This window comes from Hipposideros armiger, unplaced genomic scaffold, assembly GCF_001890085.2.
Source record: "Hipposideros armiger isolate ML-2016 unplaced genomic scaffold, ASM189008v1 scaffold_240, whole genome shotgun sequence".
Lineage (NCBI taxonomy): Eukaryota > Metazoa > Chordata > Mammalia > Chiroptera > Hipposideridae > Hipposideros > Hipposideros armiger.
In genome coordinates this window covers 464,053-480,826 of record NW_017731590.1, presented here as the reverse complement: position 1 = coordinate 480,826, position 16,774 = coordinate 464,053, and the positions used below count along the sequence as shown (strand labels likewise).

At 39.0% G+C, this 16,774-nt stretch overlaps 1 protein-coding gene across 1 annotated transcript in view; it reads left to right on the top strand.

Moving 5' to 3' along the window:
- PATJ (PATJ crumbs cell polarity complex component) overlaps positions 1–16,774 on the top strand; it is a 351,381-nt gene that overhangs the window by 302,852 nt on the left and 31,755 nt on the right. Inside the window, exons 36-42 of the mRNA XM_019655480.1 lie at positions 813–832; positions 3,162–3,309; positions 4,389–4,475; positions 7,681–7,795; positions 8,520–8,557; positions 12,399–12,521; positions 13,272–13,376. Coding sequence (XP_019511025.1) covers positions 813–832; positions 3,162–3,309; positions 4,389–4,475; positions 7,681–7,795; positions 8,520–8,557; positions 12,399–12,521; positions 13,272–13,376 — 636 coding nt within the window. The remainder of the gene's footprint in view (positions 1–812; positions 833–3,161; positions 3,310–4,388; positions 4,476–7,680; positions 7,796–8,519; positions 8,558–12,398; positions 12,522–13,271; positions 13,377–16,774) is intronic.

The window sequence follows — 16,774 nt, the reverse complement described above, 5'->3', positions numbered from 1 at the left end:
ACAAAAAACATGTCATACCAAGATAAAACTCTAAACCAAATCAACCTAGACTGTTCAGACTTATTCCATACAGAGTAAGAACAGTCAGCAAGGTTCTTTCAAGGTGGAGTCACTTAGATCTGAGGCTTGCAGGGGTTAATTAAAGTAACAACAACCAAGAAACAGCTAATATCAATAGATCAATTTGTGCAATCTTGGGTTAAGAAAATTGCTCTGCTGTAGAGTCCCACTTTAACTTCATACTATGTTGCTGAAAGTAGTTGAGGAGTTATTAAAACTAGTTGAGTATACATAGTTGAGGGACACATACATTCTTCATAACAGTAGTTTTCTATTAAGTATGATGTCTCCAAAATAATGGCTTGCACCAAAAATGTAGTTAGATCCTGGTGGCCAGGCTGTTCTTTTGAAGTCTATGCTGCTTACCCACGTGATGGGAATATCAGTAATTGTTCTAGATAATAATAGTAGATTTCTCTCGCATTTAATTAGAGAGGTAATACCTTGAAACTGCAGTTCTAACTTCCATGGTTTACTGGCTTTAGATATCTAGTGTGCATTTATTCCTACAGGGTTGCAGGATTTTCAAGGATTCCAATATGGCTTTCAATGGTGTCAATCATCTTCTTAGAAAGAATTCAAGTTGGTTTTATATATATATCATGTGTTCTCACAGACCTCTGATAACTAGCCTAGTGCTTTTTTCCAGCAATCCAAACTGTCATTAAAATAAAAATATTAACTACCAGTTTTGAGACTGATTTTGTGCTAAGTACTATACTTTTATGGTCTCATTTTTTTTGCTTTACCAGAAAACCATCACCCTGAAAATGTATTATAAAACAAAAACGTGGAGATTCATATTTCTAAACAAAATCAATGCAAATCTGGGTGCACAGCAACTGATAGAGCCCATGTTGAAATCTGCTTTCTTGTTGTGACACATATATGTGCCTGGAAGATTCCACTTACAGTCATGGTTTTTACTTTAATATCTCATAGTAGATTGATGAAATAATACAACCAGTATTTCAGATTGAGTTTTTAAGGAACATTTAACATTCCTTAGCACAAGAAGTTCCATTGTAAAGGATCAGATATATAAGCTCTCAAAAGTCACAATTCTATTTCTTCTTTTTTTTTAAGGTTTTATTGGGGAATTGGTGGGCCAGCCGAGTTGCTTACTTGGTTAAGAGTTAGCTTAAGAATGCAAGCTCTGAGCAACAGGGCTGCCAGTTCGATTCCCACATGGGCCAGTGATGATGTGCCTGAGCTGAGCTGCCAACAGGTGGCAGGATGACTCAGCTGGTGAGAGCATGTGCTCCTAACAACAAGACTGCCTGTTCAAGATAGTGGGCTACACCCGCCCACAATTAAGATTGAACTCGGCACCTTGAGCTGAGCTGCTGCCCGGATGGCTCAGTGGATAGAGTGTGCGCTCTTAACAACAAGGCTGCCGGTTCAACTCCTGCATGGGATGGTGGCTACGCCCACCTGCAACTAAAATTGAACACAGCACCTTGAGCTTAGAGGCCACAAGCTGCCGAGGGGCAGCCAGATGGCGACTGGCACCCTCCGCAACTAAGACTGAAGAACAACTTGGCTGGTCCCCTTCCCCAATTCTCCAACACTGTTCCCCTCCCCCAATTCCCTAATTTATTTTTTTTTAAGATTTTATTGGGGAATTGGGGAAGGGAACAGCCAAGTTGTTGTCCTTCAGTCTTAGTTTGGAGGGCACAGCTAGCTCAGCTCTCAAGCCCAGTCACCATCCAGCTGCCCGACAACAGCTTGTGGCCACTCAGCTCAAAGTGCCATGTTAAATCTTAGTTGTTAAGATTTAACATGGGAGTCGAACTGGCAACGTTGTCATTTAGAGCACGTGCTCTCACCAGCTGAGCCATCCTGCCACCTGTTGGCAGCTCAGTGGCAGCTCAGCTTGGGCACAGCTCACTGGCCCATGTGGGAATCGAACCTGCAACCCTTTTGCTCAGAGCTCATGCTCTTAACCAACTGAGCCATTCAGCCAGCCCCAAAATTCACAATTCTCTAGTAATTGTAAAACTAGGAATTTACCCTAAATATATGCTTGTAGATATGTTATTCATTGCACCTTATTTGCTATAGCTAAAAAATGGAAATAACCCATGTGTCCATCAATAATTAACTCATAAGTGAAACTAATCCGTAGAGTAGTATGCAACCATTAAAAAAAAATTAGGAAGTTCCAATAAAGACCAATTGCCAGGGCTGCCGGTTTGCTCAGGTGGTTAGCACGCAGGCTCATGGCACCAAGGTTGCCAATTTGGGTCCCGCGTGGTCCACGGAGCTGTGCCCTCCACAACTAGATTGAAGACAACTACTTGATTTGGATGTGATGGGTCCTTGAAAAACACACTGTTCCCTAATAAAATTTAAAAAAAAGAAAAAAAGAAAAAAAAAGGAGCAATTTCCAAGGTGTGTTAAATGAAAAAAGCAAAGTTAAATAAAACAAAACTGGAAGGAAGGAGGAGTGTATGTACATGTGTATCCACCCATTCATACTGTACTGTACACACATGCATTTGCTTGTGTGTATACAGAATGACTCGTAGAGATCTCCGAGAAGGGTAACTGGTTACCTATGAGAAGGCAACTTGGGTACTGGGGAACACAGATGAGAGGGAAAGTTTTCAAGGTCTCCCTTTTTAACCTCTTGAACTTTGAGACATCCGTTTATTTATTTCTCAAAGAAATATAATTAAAAACCTTAAAGTAATAATGTCAGGAAAAGGGAGTGTGAGAGACTAGAAATAGATCAGATGATAATAATTGAACTGATCTCAGAGGAAATAACCTGTAGATTCTAATAGTACTGACTCCACTTTTTAAACTGAATTTCCATTTCATTTCACTAAAATTATCCTCCTGCAGAAATGATGCCCTTGGGCCAATAAAAATGAATACTACAATAGGCAGCATAAATAGGCATAAACTATTTAAAGGGTGAGCACTCTGAGGTTTATCATTTGGGAAGTTAGTGGATATTATTGGATTAGATGGCTTCATAGGGCATGTCTTCCAAGTTTTAGGACTTAGTGAATCTATATAGAATGTCAGTAATCTCAAATTTAATAAAGGAATATTAAATTGTGCCAATACCCACTGCTTTATGATACTCACAGAAACGGAAGCGGAGTGTTTATATCTGACATCGTGAAAGGTGGAGCCGCAGACCTCGATGGGAGATTGATTCAGGGAGATCAGATCTTATCTGTGAATGGGGAGGACATGAGAAATGCCTCACAGGAGACAGTGGCCACTGTCCTCAAGGTGAGTCCGGAGGCAGCTTTCTGTCTTGCTGGCACAACTGAAGTCCAGTGGGAATAGTTTTAGTCTAGCTTTGTTGTAAAGTCTGTAAAGCCAACTCTAGTTTTTACCAGAGATCTAATCTCTGATTATTTTAACTAACTGGGAATAGCTTTAAAAGACAGCTGTTATATTGACTAGCAGGATTGAAAATAACCCAACTTTGGGATTTCTAAGCTATATTTTCATACTTGTGAAAATTCCAAGTATCCACAATTGTCCTAGTCTAAATGCATTTGACGGGATGGGCTCTCCTGGAGTAACAAAATTCATCCTCCCTCTATGGCTATGTCAGGGAGCATATTACTGTGGCTTCATCAAATGCAGCATTTATTGTTTGAAGGAATGTTAAGACTAACTAGACCAATTCCTCCAATTTCACAAGTAAAGTTTGAAAAGTAGAATGGTGTGCCCAAGATCATAACATTCTGCTTGAGTGGTTTCTCTACCACCCAAGCTGTCTCACTGAAGTTGTAGAGATGCTAAGGTTCAAAATTTACTTCCAAGTGTCTCTGCCACCTCTGGAAGAAACTGGTTAATAAAAATTCTTGTAAATTTCCATTCAACTATAACCAGATGCATTTTATTCTGTTTCACAAATAGCCACAAAAGCTTTTGCAAAAACAAATGGATTTGTTTATTTTAAAATCCTGATTTCCTAATGTAGTCACCTCTCACTTAGTACTCAAGAGAGGATTTATTTGTCTTTGTTAGGTTACTTCTGTCTTTGATTTTTCTGTATTCCTTTTCACTTTTTCTTAGTTATTTCACTGCTCATTAGAAGGGGAAAGGGAGAGAAAAGAGGTGAATTGAAATGTAATTCTTTAAAGAAGTCATGAAATCTTGAAATGAATACCATTTAGTTCATTCATTTTTGTTATTTTGTATGATTTTTTTTTTGATGACTGAATTTCCTTTGTGCCCATTGCATTCATCACTCATTCATAATTCTTTGCTGCAGAGATGAGAGGAGGCTCTGCTGTGATAAGTTAGAACATAAAGGCTACTGTTTTTCACTTCTGGTTTTTTCTTGTGTTCCCAAGTGTGCCCAGGGGCTTGTGCAGCTAGAGATTGGAAGACTCCGAGCTGGTTCCTGGGCCTCCTCAAGGAAGACATCACAGAACAGTCAGGTTGTTGATGGCTTCCTGTCAGACTCACTCTCTGTCCCCGTTGGGAGAAAGTCCCCATTTCAAGTTTGTTTGGAAATAATGTGTAATATGCAGCATATTCACAATACCAAGTTCAGTGTATTTTAATGTGTTCAAACTAAAAATGAAAGGCAGGATGGAAATTTATTAATCCCTAGATTTTTCTCTCCTTTATTGCCTGCAAATGTTTTCTTAGGACCACTTTTCTCCCCTACTATTAGTTCTATATTGCCTATGCATGCATGTACACAGCTGTGTTTATTTTAAAAAAAAAAAACGAAAGAAAGAAAGAAAGAAGCAACATCTGGTGGCAATTTGACCCTCATTAGCACAACATTGTTCTATTCATTCAATTAAATATTGCTATAAAGTTAACTTGTGAATAGCCACTCACACATGCTGAGGGCAATTAATGATATATTCCTAGGAGAGTGAAATGTGAGGGGTTCTCCTGTGGGAGGGAGGCCCACATGGGTGATATTTTGTGGGTTAGCAAACATCTTCTGTTTATTTGCAAGGCTGATGTAAGTGCCACTTTTTTTTTTTTAACAAAGCTTATTTCGCTGTTTTGTTTCATTTTGTTTTCATTGTAATGGCTGAGAAAAATCAAGATGGTAGACTATATGTTTAGTCCCATTTGGTATATAATAAAACTACAGAAGCTTACATGTTGCTTCCTGTTCCCCTTTGTGGATTATAGATGGGCCTTTGTTTTGAGGTTAAAAGCATGACTTGTGGCCCCCTCCCTAGTTGCTTTAGACCTAAAGCCTTTCCAAGACCTTTGTTCAGAAGACTCTGATTTTGTGGTTAGAACACGTGCTTCTGAAATGCTATTAGCTGTCACCTTTGCCTCATTGGTGTTAGAAAATGAGTGAGGAAAAATACCATGGTTCAGATAGTATCACAGACTAGCTGGCCTGTCTAAGAGAACTCTCAAAGCAGTCAAACCCAATAGACATCATGTTAAGTTGAGAACTTTTTTTTTTTTTTCATTTCTGTGTTATGTAACGGGCAGCAAATATCACGTGTGCTAAGACACACTGCTGCAGTGGGATTCCAGGAGTGAATGGTTGGTGATGATTCTGAGAGACTTGAATCAACAGTGGCAACTTGGAATGCAAAATAGTTGTCTCAGCTTTTCCTTTGTGGAAGATTCATTTGTCGAGTGATGTCATTAAAGCCTCATTGTACACAGGAGGTTAGCATGCAGAATGAACAATAGTGGAGATGAAATTTATTCTTCCTGGAGCATACATGAGGGCTACACAGCCAAGGTTCCACTGGGTCTTATTCCAAAACGAGTTTGATAGTTTGAAAGGAAGTAGAAGGCATCCCAGACAGAGGGCGTAGCATATGCAAAGGCACAAAGGAGTACACGGAATTCCAGTGTTTTAAGAAAAGTTTGGACTGAGAGGTGAGGTGGTGGGATAGAACTGGATTTCTGTCCTTGAAGACTGTCTTAGTAATGAATAAAGTTCATACTCAGGTTAAATACAGAGCTAACAAGTTTAGATGCTCTATCATTAAATGTCAACAAAACCACCATTACCATATATCTGGTATATAAATGTGAGCTGTCATATTTTGGAAACCAGGGACAAAGTATCATTTACTTTATTTCACCTTGTACAGAATTTTTATTTCAGGGGGTAGAAGTTTAATTCAATTTTTAGAAGAACAGTAAGTATGGCTTATCCTTACTTGGTCCTTCAAATTATGGCTGAGATGACGCAAGAGTCTGCACTGATATTTGACTAATTGGAAGAAGGCTTGTAGCTGGCTATGAAAAGGAAGCGTCCTCCATCATCAGTTCAAGACCAGCCCATGACCCAGATGGAGGAAAAGAGGATCGATCCCATTCCCAAACATTTCATCTCTTGACCCAAGACCCTCTAGGGACACAGATTTCTTTCCTAAAATAGGAAGGTAGATGCCTTCTTTTGAATGCCAAGGAGAATTTTTAACTCGTTGACGTGGCCTAGAGAAAGTGGGTTCATTAAGAGAGATCTTCTAGCATTGGAGCCTCTTCTTTCAAAATGTCTTTTCCTGCCAACCAGGAACAAGTGTCTCTATTCTGCAGAGGCAAGTGTGTAATAGAAAAAACACTTGAGCAATCTTGTCCTCATATAACTGAGGGAACACTGCCAGGCAAAGTCCATATTTATAAAGGCCTTGGCAAACACATTGTTCTGAGATTTTTTTTTTTAGGCAAAAGTTATATTCTGTACTTCCTCAATTCAGTATAGTTATCTACGTATTATGGCATCATTGATTTAAATCATATCCTTTCAGAAAAAATATAGGGAAGTGTTCAGCATGGGGCTTGGAACCACAGGTTGCTCAGCCTGCACTTAGGGGGTGAGGTACAGTGGGCTGTTCAAGTCTTTGAAGAGCTTACTTTAATAAAGTTTTGAAAATCCATAAAAAAGGGAAAAGTATAAAAATACTCCTCTAAGTGTATATATTCATTGTGAAATGTACTGTTCATACCTTACTTTGAATTTTTTTTAAAGACCAATTGAGTGATGAATAAATTAATGGGTATGTGAAGAGGACAGTATAGCAAAATATTAATTGTAGAATCTAGGTGTGTGTATGGGTGTCTACTGTATAATGCTTTTAACTTTTTATAGTCAAAATTTTATATTAAGGAGTGCTAAAATATTAAACAACTTGCATCATAGAACTAAGGAAGTGGATCAACTTATAATTTATCAAGTGATAATTGTGATCTTAGGTTTAGCTTAAAATTTGAGACAATTAGACATAACCTGGATAGTTTGGAAGAAAACAATTGTTCATTATTGGTAACATTGTGTTCTACGTTGGAAAGGTCCTTCATTACGTATATGAGTTTCATTGAATAGCCACTAACCATACGTGACTATACATTGTAGACGTCAAATATTTATTTGAATGGATAAAAGGACAGTAATGGAGGTACAGCAGATTGAGCTGAATTATTACTGACTCTAGGAAAATCTTTGAGAAAAAAATTAACATATTACTAGAATAGAGCAACATATTCCCTTGACATTTACTGCTTTCTCCTGTAATTGAGGATTCCATTTGGTTCCATTACATGGTTATAGTTGTTGCTCCAGCAATTAAAATACTAATAATATGTATAAATTTTTAAGACCAAGTCAGTGTTTCAGCACAGCTGACCTTTGGGTTTCCTTTTCAGGGGAGTCAGCAAAGCACTCACAGCAGCTTGCCTCCTTCCCTTGCTCCTGTCATCACCAGCCTTCAAAACCTGGTCGGCACAAAAAGAACTTCAGATCCTTCCCCCAGAAATTCAGGTATTTCTTGGACACACCTCAAGCAAAGCCATCCTATTCCCAATTTTTTTTTAATATTAATATTTTTAAAAACAATCTTTCACCTTTAATTAAAATATTTTTTAAATCTTTGAACTTGGCCACATAAGCTCCAAGGTTTCTAACAGACCTTCTTTCTCTGAAGGAAGTAAAGCCATAGAGATTCATTTTTGGAATGTGCCTTTAACTTTTGCACCAATCACATGAAAAGCAGAAATTTGAAACACTTCTTAAAGTCAAACCATTTACAAAGAGAAAGTTTTAAAATTATAGATCATTCAAAGAAGGTCAGAAGTGTGTGTACCATTAGGGTGGGGCATAGCAAGGGTCTTTTAAGCCTTTCCTTGGGTAGAGCATTATCTTTGATTAAGGCAGACAAATGTACAGTGAAACAAAATGGCTTACCCTTCAAGCCATTTAATCACCATATTCCAGGCAGCTACTGCTACAGTCCCATCAGTTTTTGTCAGACCAAATGATTATGGCCGCATCTGTCTCAGGCAGACAGGATGTCTTTGAAATAGAAGACATAGCCCCTGATCATGGCTGCCAGTTTGGATTTTGAGAAAGGGTGTAAAGCCTGCTTTCTTCAGTATTCTCTCTTGAAAGCCCTAGAAAATGATACATTTTCAATGAGACAATATTATTGCTTAAATTATTATCTCTTAATTTTAAAAAGCTATTTGTGCTACTTCTTTATTTGTAGGCACAGATCTGGGACCAAGGACTGTTGAGATAATCAGGGTAAGTCAGTTACTTTTGCTATTTTTCTGGTTTGTGTTGGATATGCATAAAATATACATTTTCCCCTTAATATCATTTGTTGGATTGCTACTGAAAAAGTTGAAGTTACTGAAAAAATTTGTGGTCTATATAATGTAAACAGACTTAGAAAAATACACTAAAATGTATAGATGACCACTGTGAATTTTTTGGTACATCCTATCCACTACATTTTGTGCATGAACTTTAAGTTTTACAAAACAAAAAATGGTATAATATTAAACATACTCTTGTAGCTTTTTTCACTTTAAAGCATGAACTTTTAGTCATGCCAATAAGTATTTTTTGAGAGCATAAAGCATGGTTTTTATTGGTTACATAATATTCCATCACGTGAATGTGCTGTAATTTTCTTAACTAGCTTCCTCTCATAAAACAATTAGCATGTTTCTCAACTTTTGCTATCTTTTATAGTAAAATACCTTTGTATTTTCTTTTTTGCCCATATCATGGGTGATCTCCTCAGAATTAACTCCTAGAAATGAAATTGTTGAGTCAAAAGCCACACTTGTTGTTAAAGACTTGTATACATATTGCTAAGTTGCCCTCCTGAGAAGATTGCGTAATACACATTTTACTTCATAAATTTGTCAAGTCCTGATTTTCAAACTCCTGTGTGATATTCAGAATGTTGGAAAGTAGTCTTCTGGTTTTTTTGTTGTTGTTGTTTTTTTTAAGTTTTTTTTTATTGGGGAATTGGGGGGATGGGAACAGTGCTGGGGAATTGGGGGAAGGGGAACAGACAAGTTGCTGTCATTTTGTTCTTCAATCTAGTTGTGGAGGATGTTGCTTCACTGGCCCAAGTTGGCACCATCATTGCGCTCTTCTCTGACAAGGCAGATCAGTCACCGGCTTCTGGACGGCCGCTCACTGCGGCTGCTGGCCGCTCACGCTGGCTGCTGGCTACACACGGTAGCCCATGGCAATCCACTGCCACAGGGACTGCAGTCCACGCTGTCGCCGGCGACTCATGGCAGGCCAGCTCCAGGTTGAGCTGTTGTTCAGCATCTTAGCTGTAGAGGGCAGTGTCACTGGCCCTCATATGTGGGATCCGAACCGGGGCCCTCTGGCGTCCCAAGCGAGTTCTTAACCATCGCGCCACTCGGCCGGCCCAGTAGTCTTCTGTTTTGATCACTTTGACCAATAAATTTGGGATTCAAGAAGTCATTAAAAAATATATATTATATGACCTTGTTGTAATCATAGTTTGACCATAGTGATGTGATATCCAGCGTAGCTTAGTTCTCTGGAGTCAATCATAGCTGTGTTTGAAGGCACTCTACTATTTATTAGCTGTATGACTTTTGACAAGTTACTTAACCTCAATTTTCTCACCTGTAGAATGGCGATGATAACACTATTTACCTCACACAGTAAATATTGTTGTGTGAATTAAATGAGGTAATGCATAGAGTATGTGTCGCATAGTACCTAGTGCATCATGAAGTCCAGGAAGTGGCATCCATTATTATCGGCTATAGCTTTGACTACATTTGTTCCCAGTATCTTTCCACCAGAGTGGCAACTCAGATTCTCCTATAATGGGGGAATTTAAATGTACCAACATGTGCATCATTATAGGTAAAGTAAGGAAACATCATGATGGAATTAAACAAAGATGAATTATTACATGAATTTCTCCTTATTCCAAGATTTATAAAACATCATTTTATGTTTCCTTGGTCATTTTAGCCATTTGTTATCACAGGCCTTTATAAAAAGGCCTGCTCCTACCAACTCTATTCTCCCATACCCGATCCAAGCAGAAAAATCATAATGAAACATTTTGCACACAGGGCTTTACTATTGGATGCATTCAGAAAATATAAGCTAGACACAAGTACTTAGGAAAACAGGATATAAGCTACCTATTACTGGAGAGGTCAGCATAACATGGCAGCACTCGTAATACATATTATTAGTAATAAAAAATAATTCCTCACTCTTATGAGACACGAGTTTTTAAAGTTTTTTTTATATATGGTTTTTGTTGTCATTTCTTCTTTTCTATTTTCCCAACTTTACTGAGTTCAAATTGAAGCACACTCAGCTGTGTGTTTTCAAATGATCAGTTCAAACTGCAGAAGCCTGGCGACCACACAGGTCCCTTTGCCGCAACCACTGCCATAGTTGTCATATATTTATATCTATGTAAACTGAGAACCCAACAAACAGCGTTATAATTTTTGCTTTTAACTATCTTACATAGTATAAAGAATTTAAGAAAATGGGTCACGTTTTCCTGGTATTTTTGCACGTCTGGTAATTTAGGGTTTTATCCTGGACCCCGGGAACCTTATTCCACATAGACTCTGAAGAATGCTGATGTTCATGTGTTAGGATGCAATCAACCCAGTGAGGTTCAGACCGCAAGTTCTGCCGCCCCTTTTGTGGGTGAAGGTTCCGTCCTCTAGGTTAGGTCTATTTTACACACATGTGTATAGCTTAGAATTGAGCCTGAGAATTCTGTGGGTTCACTCCCAGAGGCTGAGGATCCCTTCTCCAGCTGTCTCTCCTCTAAGTTTTCTTCCTTTATGCCCCTGCTGCCAGGGGCTCCTTTACCTGGTTCCTCTGACCAGAAAGATGGGAGTTCCTTTCAGAGCACAGTGTGTACCATCTCGACTGCTCCTTGCCTGTGTCTCACCCTCAGGACTGTGCTGCCAGGAAAACAACAGGGACAGTCATCCCTGCTGTCATTTCTCCAAGTTTTGACTTTCCATCACAGTTTGAGCTTCTTTACTTTTCAGAAGCCTCAGGTAGTTGCTTTTTGTGTTTTGACAAGTTCTTCATTTTAATCAGCAGGAGAGAGATGCTATAGTGTGCACATGCCACCATGCTGAATCTGGAACTTGTCATTTGTTCTTTTAGTGATTTTAAAAATATTAACCCTGTGATAGAACTGTGGGGAAAAACCTGGACTAAAGCCAGGATCTCTTCACTGGAGCCTGAGTGAACGATGTTGCCTCACCTAATAATCTTTGGGAACATTTCCAGTCACATTTAACTTCTCTCTCCAAACTCTGTTGTCATTATAGTGAGTGTCCTCTAAGATCCTTTGTTATAATGCAGGCCTAAAGCTCTCTTAGAGCCAAGTATGTTTGTTCACACCCCAAAGAGCATGATATGTGTGGCAGTTTAATTATAAACACCATATGAAAACATACTTGCCAAGTCTGCCTCAAAATTGGCCACTAAACTGAGCAGTTGCACAGGGTTTTTTATGTGTGTGTTTTGTTGTTGTTATTGTTTTACTTGTACTGTTGCTTTTTGTTTGTTTGTTTGTTAAGAAATTGTATTGGGGAACAGTGTGTTTTTCCAGGATCCTGATCAGCTCCAAGTCAAGTAGTTGTCTTCAAACTAGTTGTGGAGAGTGCAGCTCCTTGGCCCATGTGGGAATTGAACCGGCAACCTTGGTATTATGAGCCTGTGCTCTAACCAACTGAGCTAACTGGTGTCCCTGTACTGTTGCTTTTTACTGAGCCTTTTCTGTAGGCCAGGTCTGCACTCTATCATCTCATTTAATCCTCAAGCAAATACTGTCAAGTAGGCCGTATTCTCCCCATCTTATGCCTAGAGATGAAAGCCCTAAGAATTTAAGGAACTTCCTGAAGATCCCACCCACCCGCCAACTAATTAAGGGCTAGAGCTGAAACACAGGTCTTTCTGATTCCAAAGGCCCTGCGTTTAACTCCTATGTTACCCTGGCCTCCTGCATCACAGAGCCTTTTGTTCAGCGGCTATTGGGACAATCAGGTTGTGGCTGTTTATTAAATATGTGTTATGTTTTGCTTCTTTTTTTTAGGAGCTCAGTGATGCCCTTGGAATCAGTATTGCTGGAGGAAAAGGAAGTCCCCTAGGAGATATCCCAATATTTATTGCCATGATTCAGGCCAACGGTGTGGCTGCACGTACACAGAAGCTTAAAGTAAACAAAAGGGGAATGGCGAAGTGCTAACAGCATGTGGTGGGGTGGGAAAGGAAGTTGCAGCCATGGGCACTTTGTTTAAAGTTAGAATTCCAACAGCCATCAGAGACCCATGCTGAGGGCAAAATGCACTGGAGAAAGTTTTATACCTGAAATTCATTAGGTCCCTGGGCATATAAAAATATTATTGTTTGTATCAAAGCTTCTCGATGAAAGAAGAAATTGCAGCTCATTAGCAAAGCCTCCCATACCGGTTTTTTTTTCTTTTAGCACCTCAAGTCTACCCAAAATTGATTTTCACCTAAGAGAGATTTGACCATACACTCTTCCTTCAACCAAAAGAATCAACATTCTTATGATTTTTTTCCACCTTGCCCCTTAATCTTAAGTAGAAAAATAAGGCAGAAAATATTTGGCTTCCTCATTAGAGCTTTATTGAACAGTTAATTTGTACACCCCACTATTCCTGGCGAATGGATGGATGAAACACCACCATTACCAAAATACAAAAGTGGCCTGCCGTGCCTTTTAATCATCAAATCTGACCCCCTTCTTGTTTCTCTGATTGGTCTGTATTTGGGGAAAACCATAAAAATTCCTCATGCTCCTGGAACCTGCACACACCGTAGAAACTCGGAATCTTCACAATAGCCACAAATGGGAAATAGGACTTACAAAGAATTTTAAGCATTCTTCTCAAATTTAATTTTTCTTAATGATAGTGATTTTCTACCACTTTTGTACTTCCAGGTTGGAGATCGGATTGTCAGCATTAATGGGCAACCTTTGGATGGGCTGTCTCACGCGGATGTGGTTAATCTGCTGAAGAACGCCTACGGTCGCATTATCCTGCAGGTACCGCGATCAATGGAACACGCAGCTGCACAAGGCAGATAAGTGGCGTGCAAAAAAGATTGAGCGTCACTGGCAGTAGGCATCACCGCCCAGCAGGGTGCTTGCTGATGTGAATTATGAAGGTTGAAAGCAAGAAATTATTATTTTTATTCAGAAATTCTTTAATGCCACCCATACAGGCAGTGAGCATGATTATATGAAAGCCTAACAAGGGGAGAAAAATTACTCTTTGCTTCACGTGATAAATCAACAAGGCTTTTAGCTTGCAGCGTTCTTTTGTAAATCCGAGTTTGCAAGGAATAGGAAATGATTTCTTTTCTTCTGCCCAAAAACTGTTACTGAACTGCCCAAGTGCTGTTTCTTCCACTCCCTTTTAAGAAAGGGAGCCATACAATGCCCTTTTCCCGATAGCATAAGTGATCGCCAACACTGTTAAATTCTCTCTGCGTAGTAGTCATCAGCCAGCGCAGACAATTATTTATCAGCTGTGGTCCCCGTGAGTATTGTCCAGAGGCACAGAGAAATATACCAGGAAGTAAAAACAAGGTGTGATGTTAATTACCTCTCCTTATATTTTCAGCACTTCAAATGTCTCTGAGATTGATATCTTGCAGTGAGTGAGAGGCAGCATACTGGCAATGAGTTTCATTAATGAGTTTCTCCCAAAATGTATGATAATAATCACCATACTTCGGCATGCAGTGGTAGTATTACATGGCTTATAGGTAAAGAAGAAGAAAACCTACTATTTAGTACCTTAGAAAAAGGGCTAGCCAGCCCCTCAGATCATTCTAGCCTTAAAGTAATGTTTGAATTGAAAAAAACATTACTTTTGGAAGAACCAATCTGTGGGGCTTAACGCTCACATCTCAATGATCTAAGTCGAAAGTGCCAAAACAGACATTAAAAAAGTAAATGGCTTTCTGAATGTATGAAGGGAATCATAAAAATACTGTCAGTGGCTTCAAGGGAGTTTATGTGATTGGTAACATATTATTCAATTATTTGGGTCCCCAAGTTTCTGTTGACACAAACCAAAACCCTACGTGGACTGGCTGTAGAGTCCACTTCCTCTTTTTCAGTGAAAACTTACATAGTTAACCTCACATTCCTCCCTCTGCCATCGTCAGTCTGTAAAGCCTTAGCTTTCTCTTGTTTGCTGTGCTTGTTTTCCCTTCAAATTAGACTGACCCCTAGAGGCCCTGCAAGTACAACTCTTGAACCTGAGATCTCTGGACTATTAGTTATACAGAATTTTAAGAGGAAGTTATTTTAAATGATAACCATAACAAGACAAAAAAGTATTTTCCTTAGCAAAATCTGGTACTATTGATATTTTCATACACCAGTATAATTTGTTTAGCTCGCTTCTTCACAAAATGAGAGGACCAGTGTAAAAGTGTAACATTAACTATAAAAAGTACCTTAAATGAAAATGAACTCGCGCTCTCCCATGCAGAATTAATACATCATTCAGCCAAAATGACACTATAAACATACTTTTGAAGGAGTTCCCTCAGTTTCCCTATTTCTGCATTTTAAAAAGAAAATGACATTTGGTTTCAAAATGTTCTCTTGCATTCATCACATTAGTTGGTGCTATTTGCTAACATGTGTTATTAAAAGCTTAATGGAATCCTTTGGGATTTTGACAGTTGTAATATACATAGTTATGGGTATGGAGCATATGTGCTACCAAAGGCTGTAGACACAAAGCCCAGGAAACTCTTATGTCCTGCATCAGATGCCTTTCAGTTGCATAGTGTATTTGCTTTAATTAAAACAATGTGCAGGAAGTAGTACCAGCAATACAATGATCACAGTTGACTGGTCATGAGGTAATTATTTTTATTATCGGGTGAGCCAGCCCATTGGCAGAATACTAGTAGGGGAGGTCAGATAATTGTGTCTGATGATGTGGAAAAGACTTATCGTCAATGTGTCATGCAAAGCAGTCAGCAGCTGCTGATTGCACAGGGAAGATTAAGGCCTGGGTCAGCAGACTGCAGGGTGGAGAAGGGGAAAAAAGTGAAAGAGACAGCCAACACTTCTGGAAGCTTCGACCAACAGTTTAAATTGCTATCTCTAGATATAATAAGGAAGTAGATATTTCTCCCCTTAACATCTGATGGTTTCTTATTCCTAATTATCAATTGATTAGCAGAGATTGATTTGGTTATGAGGGGTCATTTTAAATGTTCCCAGTTACATTAGCTTCTGTAGTTGGATAGATTGCCAGTTGAGATCTTTTGCGTATAGGATTACCATAAAATATTTTTTGAACAAAATCAGGTAACCGAGGCTCTCTGCTAAAAAAAATTTTTTTTTCAAGAACATAGATGAAAAGAGCATATAAGGGATTTTTATCACCAAAGGAACTTGTGAGGCTTGTTCTGGGTTCGTTAAGAGATTTTCCAAACATAGGAGAATGGACAGATTGAGGTAGCATACACTAATATGGTAAATTTAGGAAGAGTGTGGAGAGAGAAGAGAACATGATCGTTTGAGACATCCAGGTGGGGAGATGTCCAGCTGGCACGGGAAGCGTGCTGTCCATGGTCAGGGGACTTCATTGCTGGAAACAGAAGGGGCAAATAAAGCCATCTGAAGCTTTTACATGTTCACATCCCCTCTGCCTGACGCATTATGCTTCGTAGATATTAGTTGAATAAATTAATAAAAACAGTGGAGACAAAGTGGACAAAAGCTTGGAGTTAGCAGCAAGTAGGGAGGGCAGAAGAAAGGCTGAAATCGGGGCATTCATTAAGGGTCTAGCTACAAAGTAGTTTGGGAGGCTCTTTGGGGGAATTCTCCAGAGCACACACACACTCAAAAAAAACTGATGTAAGAGGGCCCAGCTGCTGGTTAGACGAGAGAGCCACGTCTACTTGTTAAGATACTATATATTATAGAAAACAGTGACTTCTCTTGTAAGCCCTCGATTGAAAATGGAAGAGAAAAAAATAAGATACAGGATTAATTTAGGAGATCTAATCTTCAACGAATAGGAGTGGCAAAAAGAAAAACAGAAAAATCGCAAAGAAATGAAATCAATTCAGATGAAGTCCCATTAATCAGCGAGCAGGATAAATAAAACAAGAATGAAACCTATACACATTCTAAAACTTTTCAAGGAGAAAAGTATAAGTTACTTACAAAAGAACAAAGGATTCAAATGGCACCTGACATTTTTTTCAGCAATGTATTTCTGAGAGAATGAGTTTAGGATGTACTCCAACAAAAGAGCAAAGTCGGAAAGATGGAAGCCAGTGGACCCAATGCTAAAGAACATTGAAGTCCCAAGACAGCTGTGTAGCAGGCATAGAGAACAACTAGTCCAAATTGGAGTAGGAGGAGAAAAGGGTTCCAAGAGAGATGCCTTTGAATTAAAGAGGAAA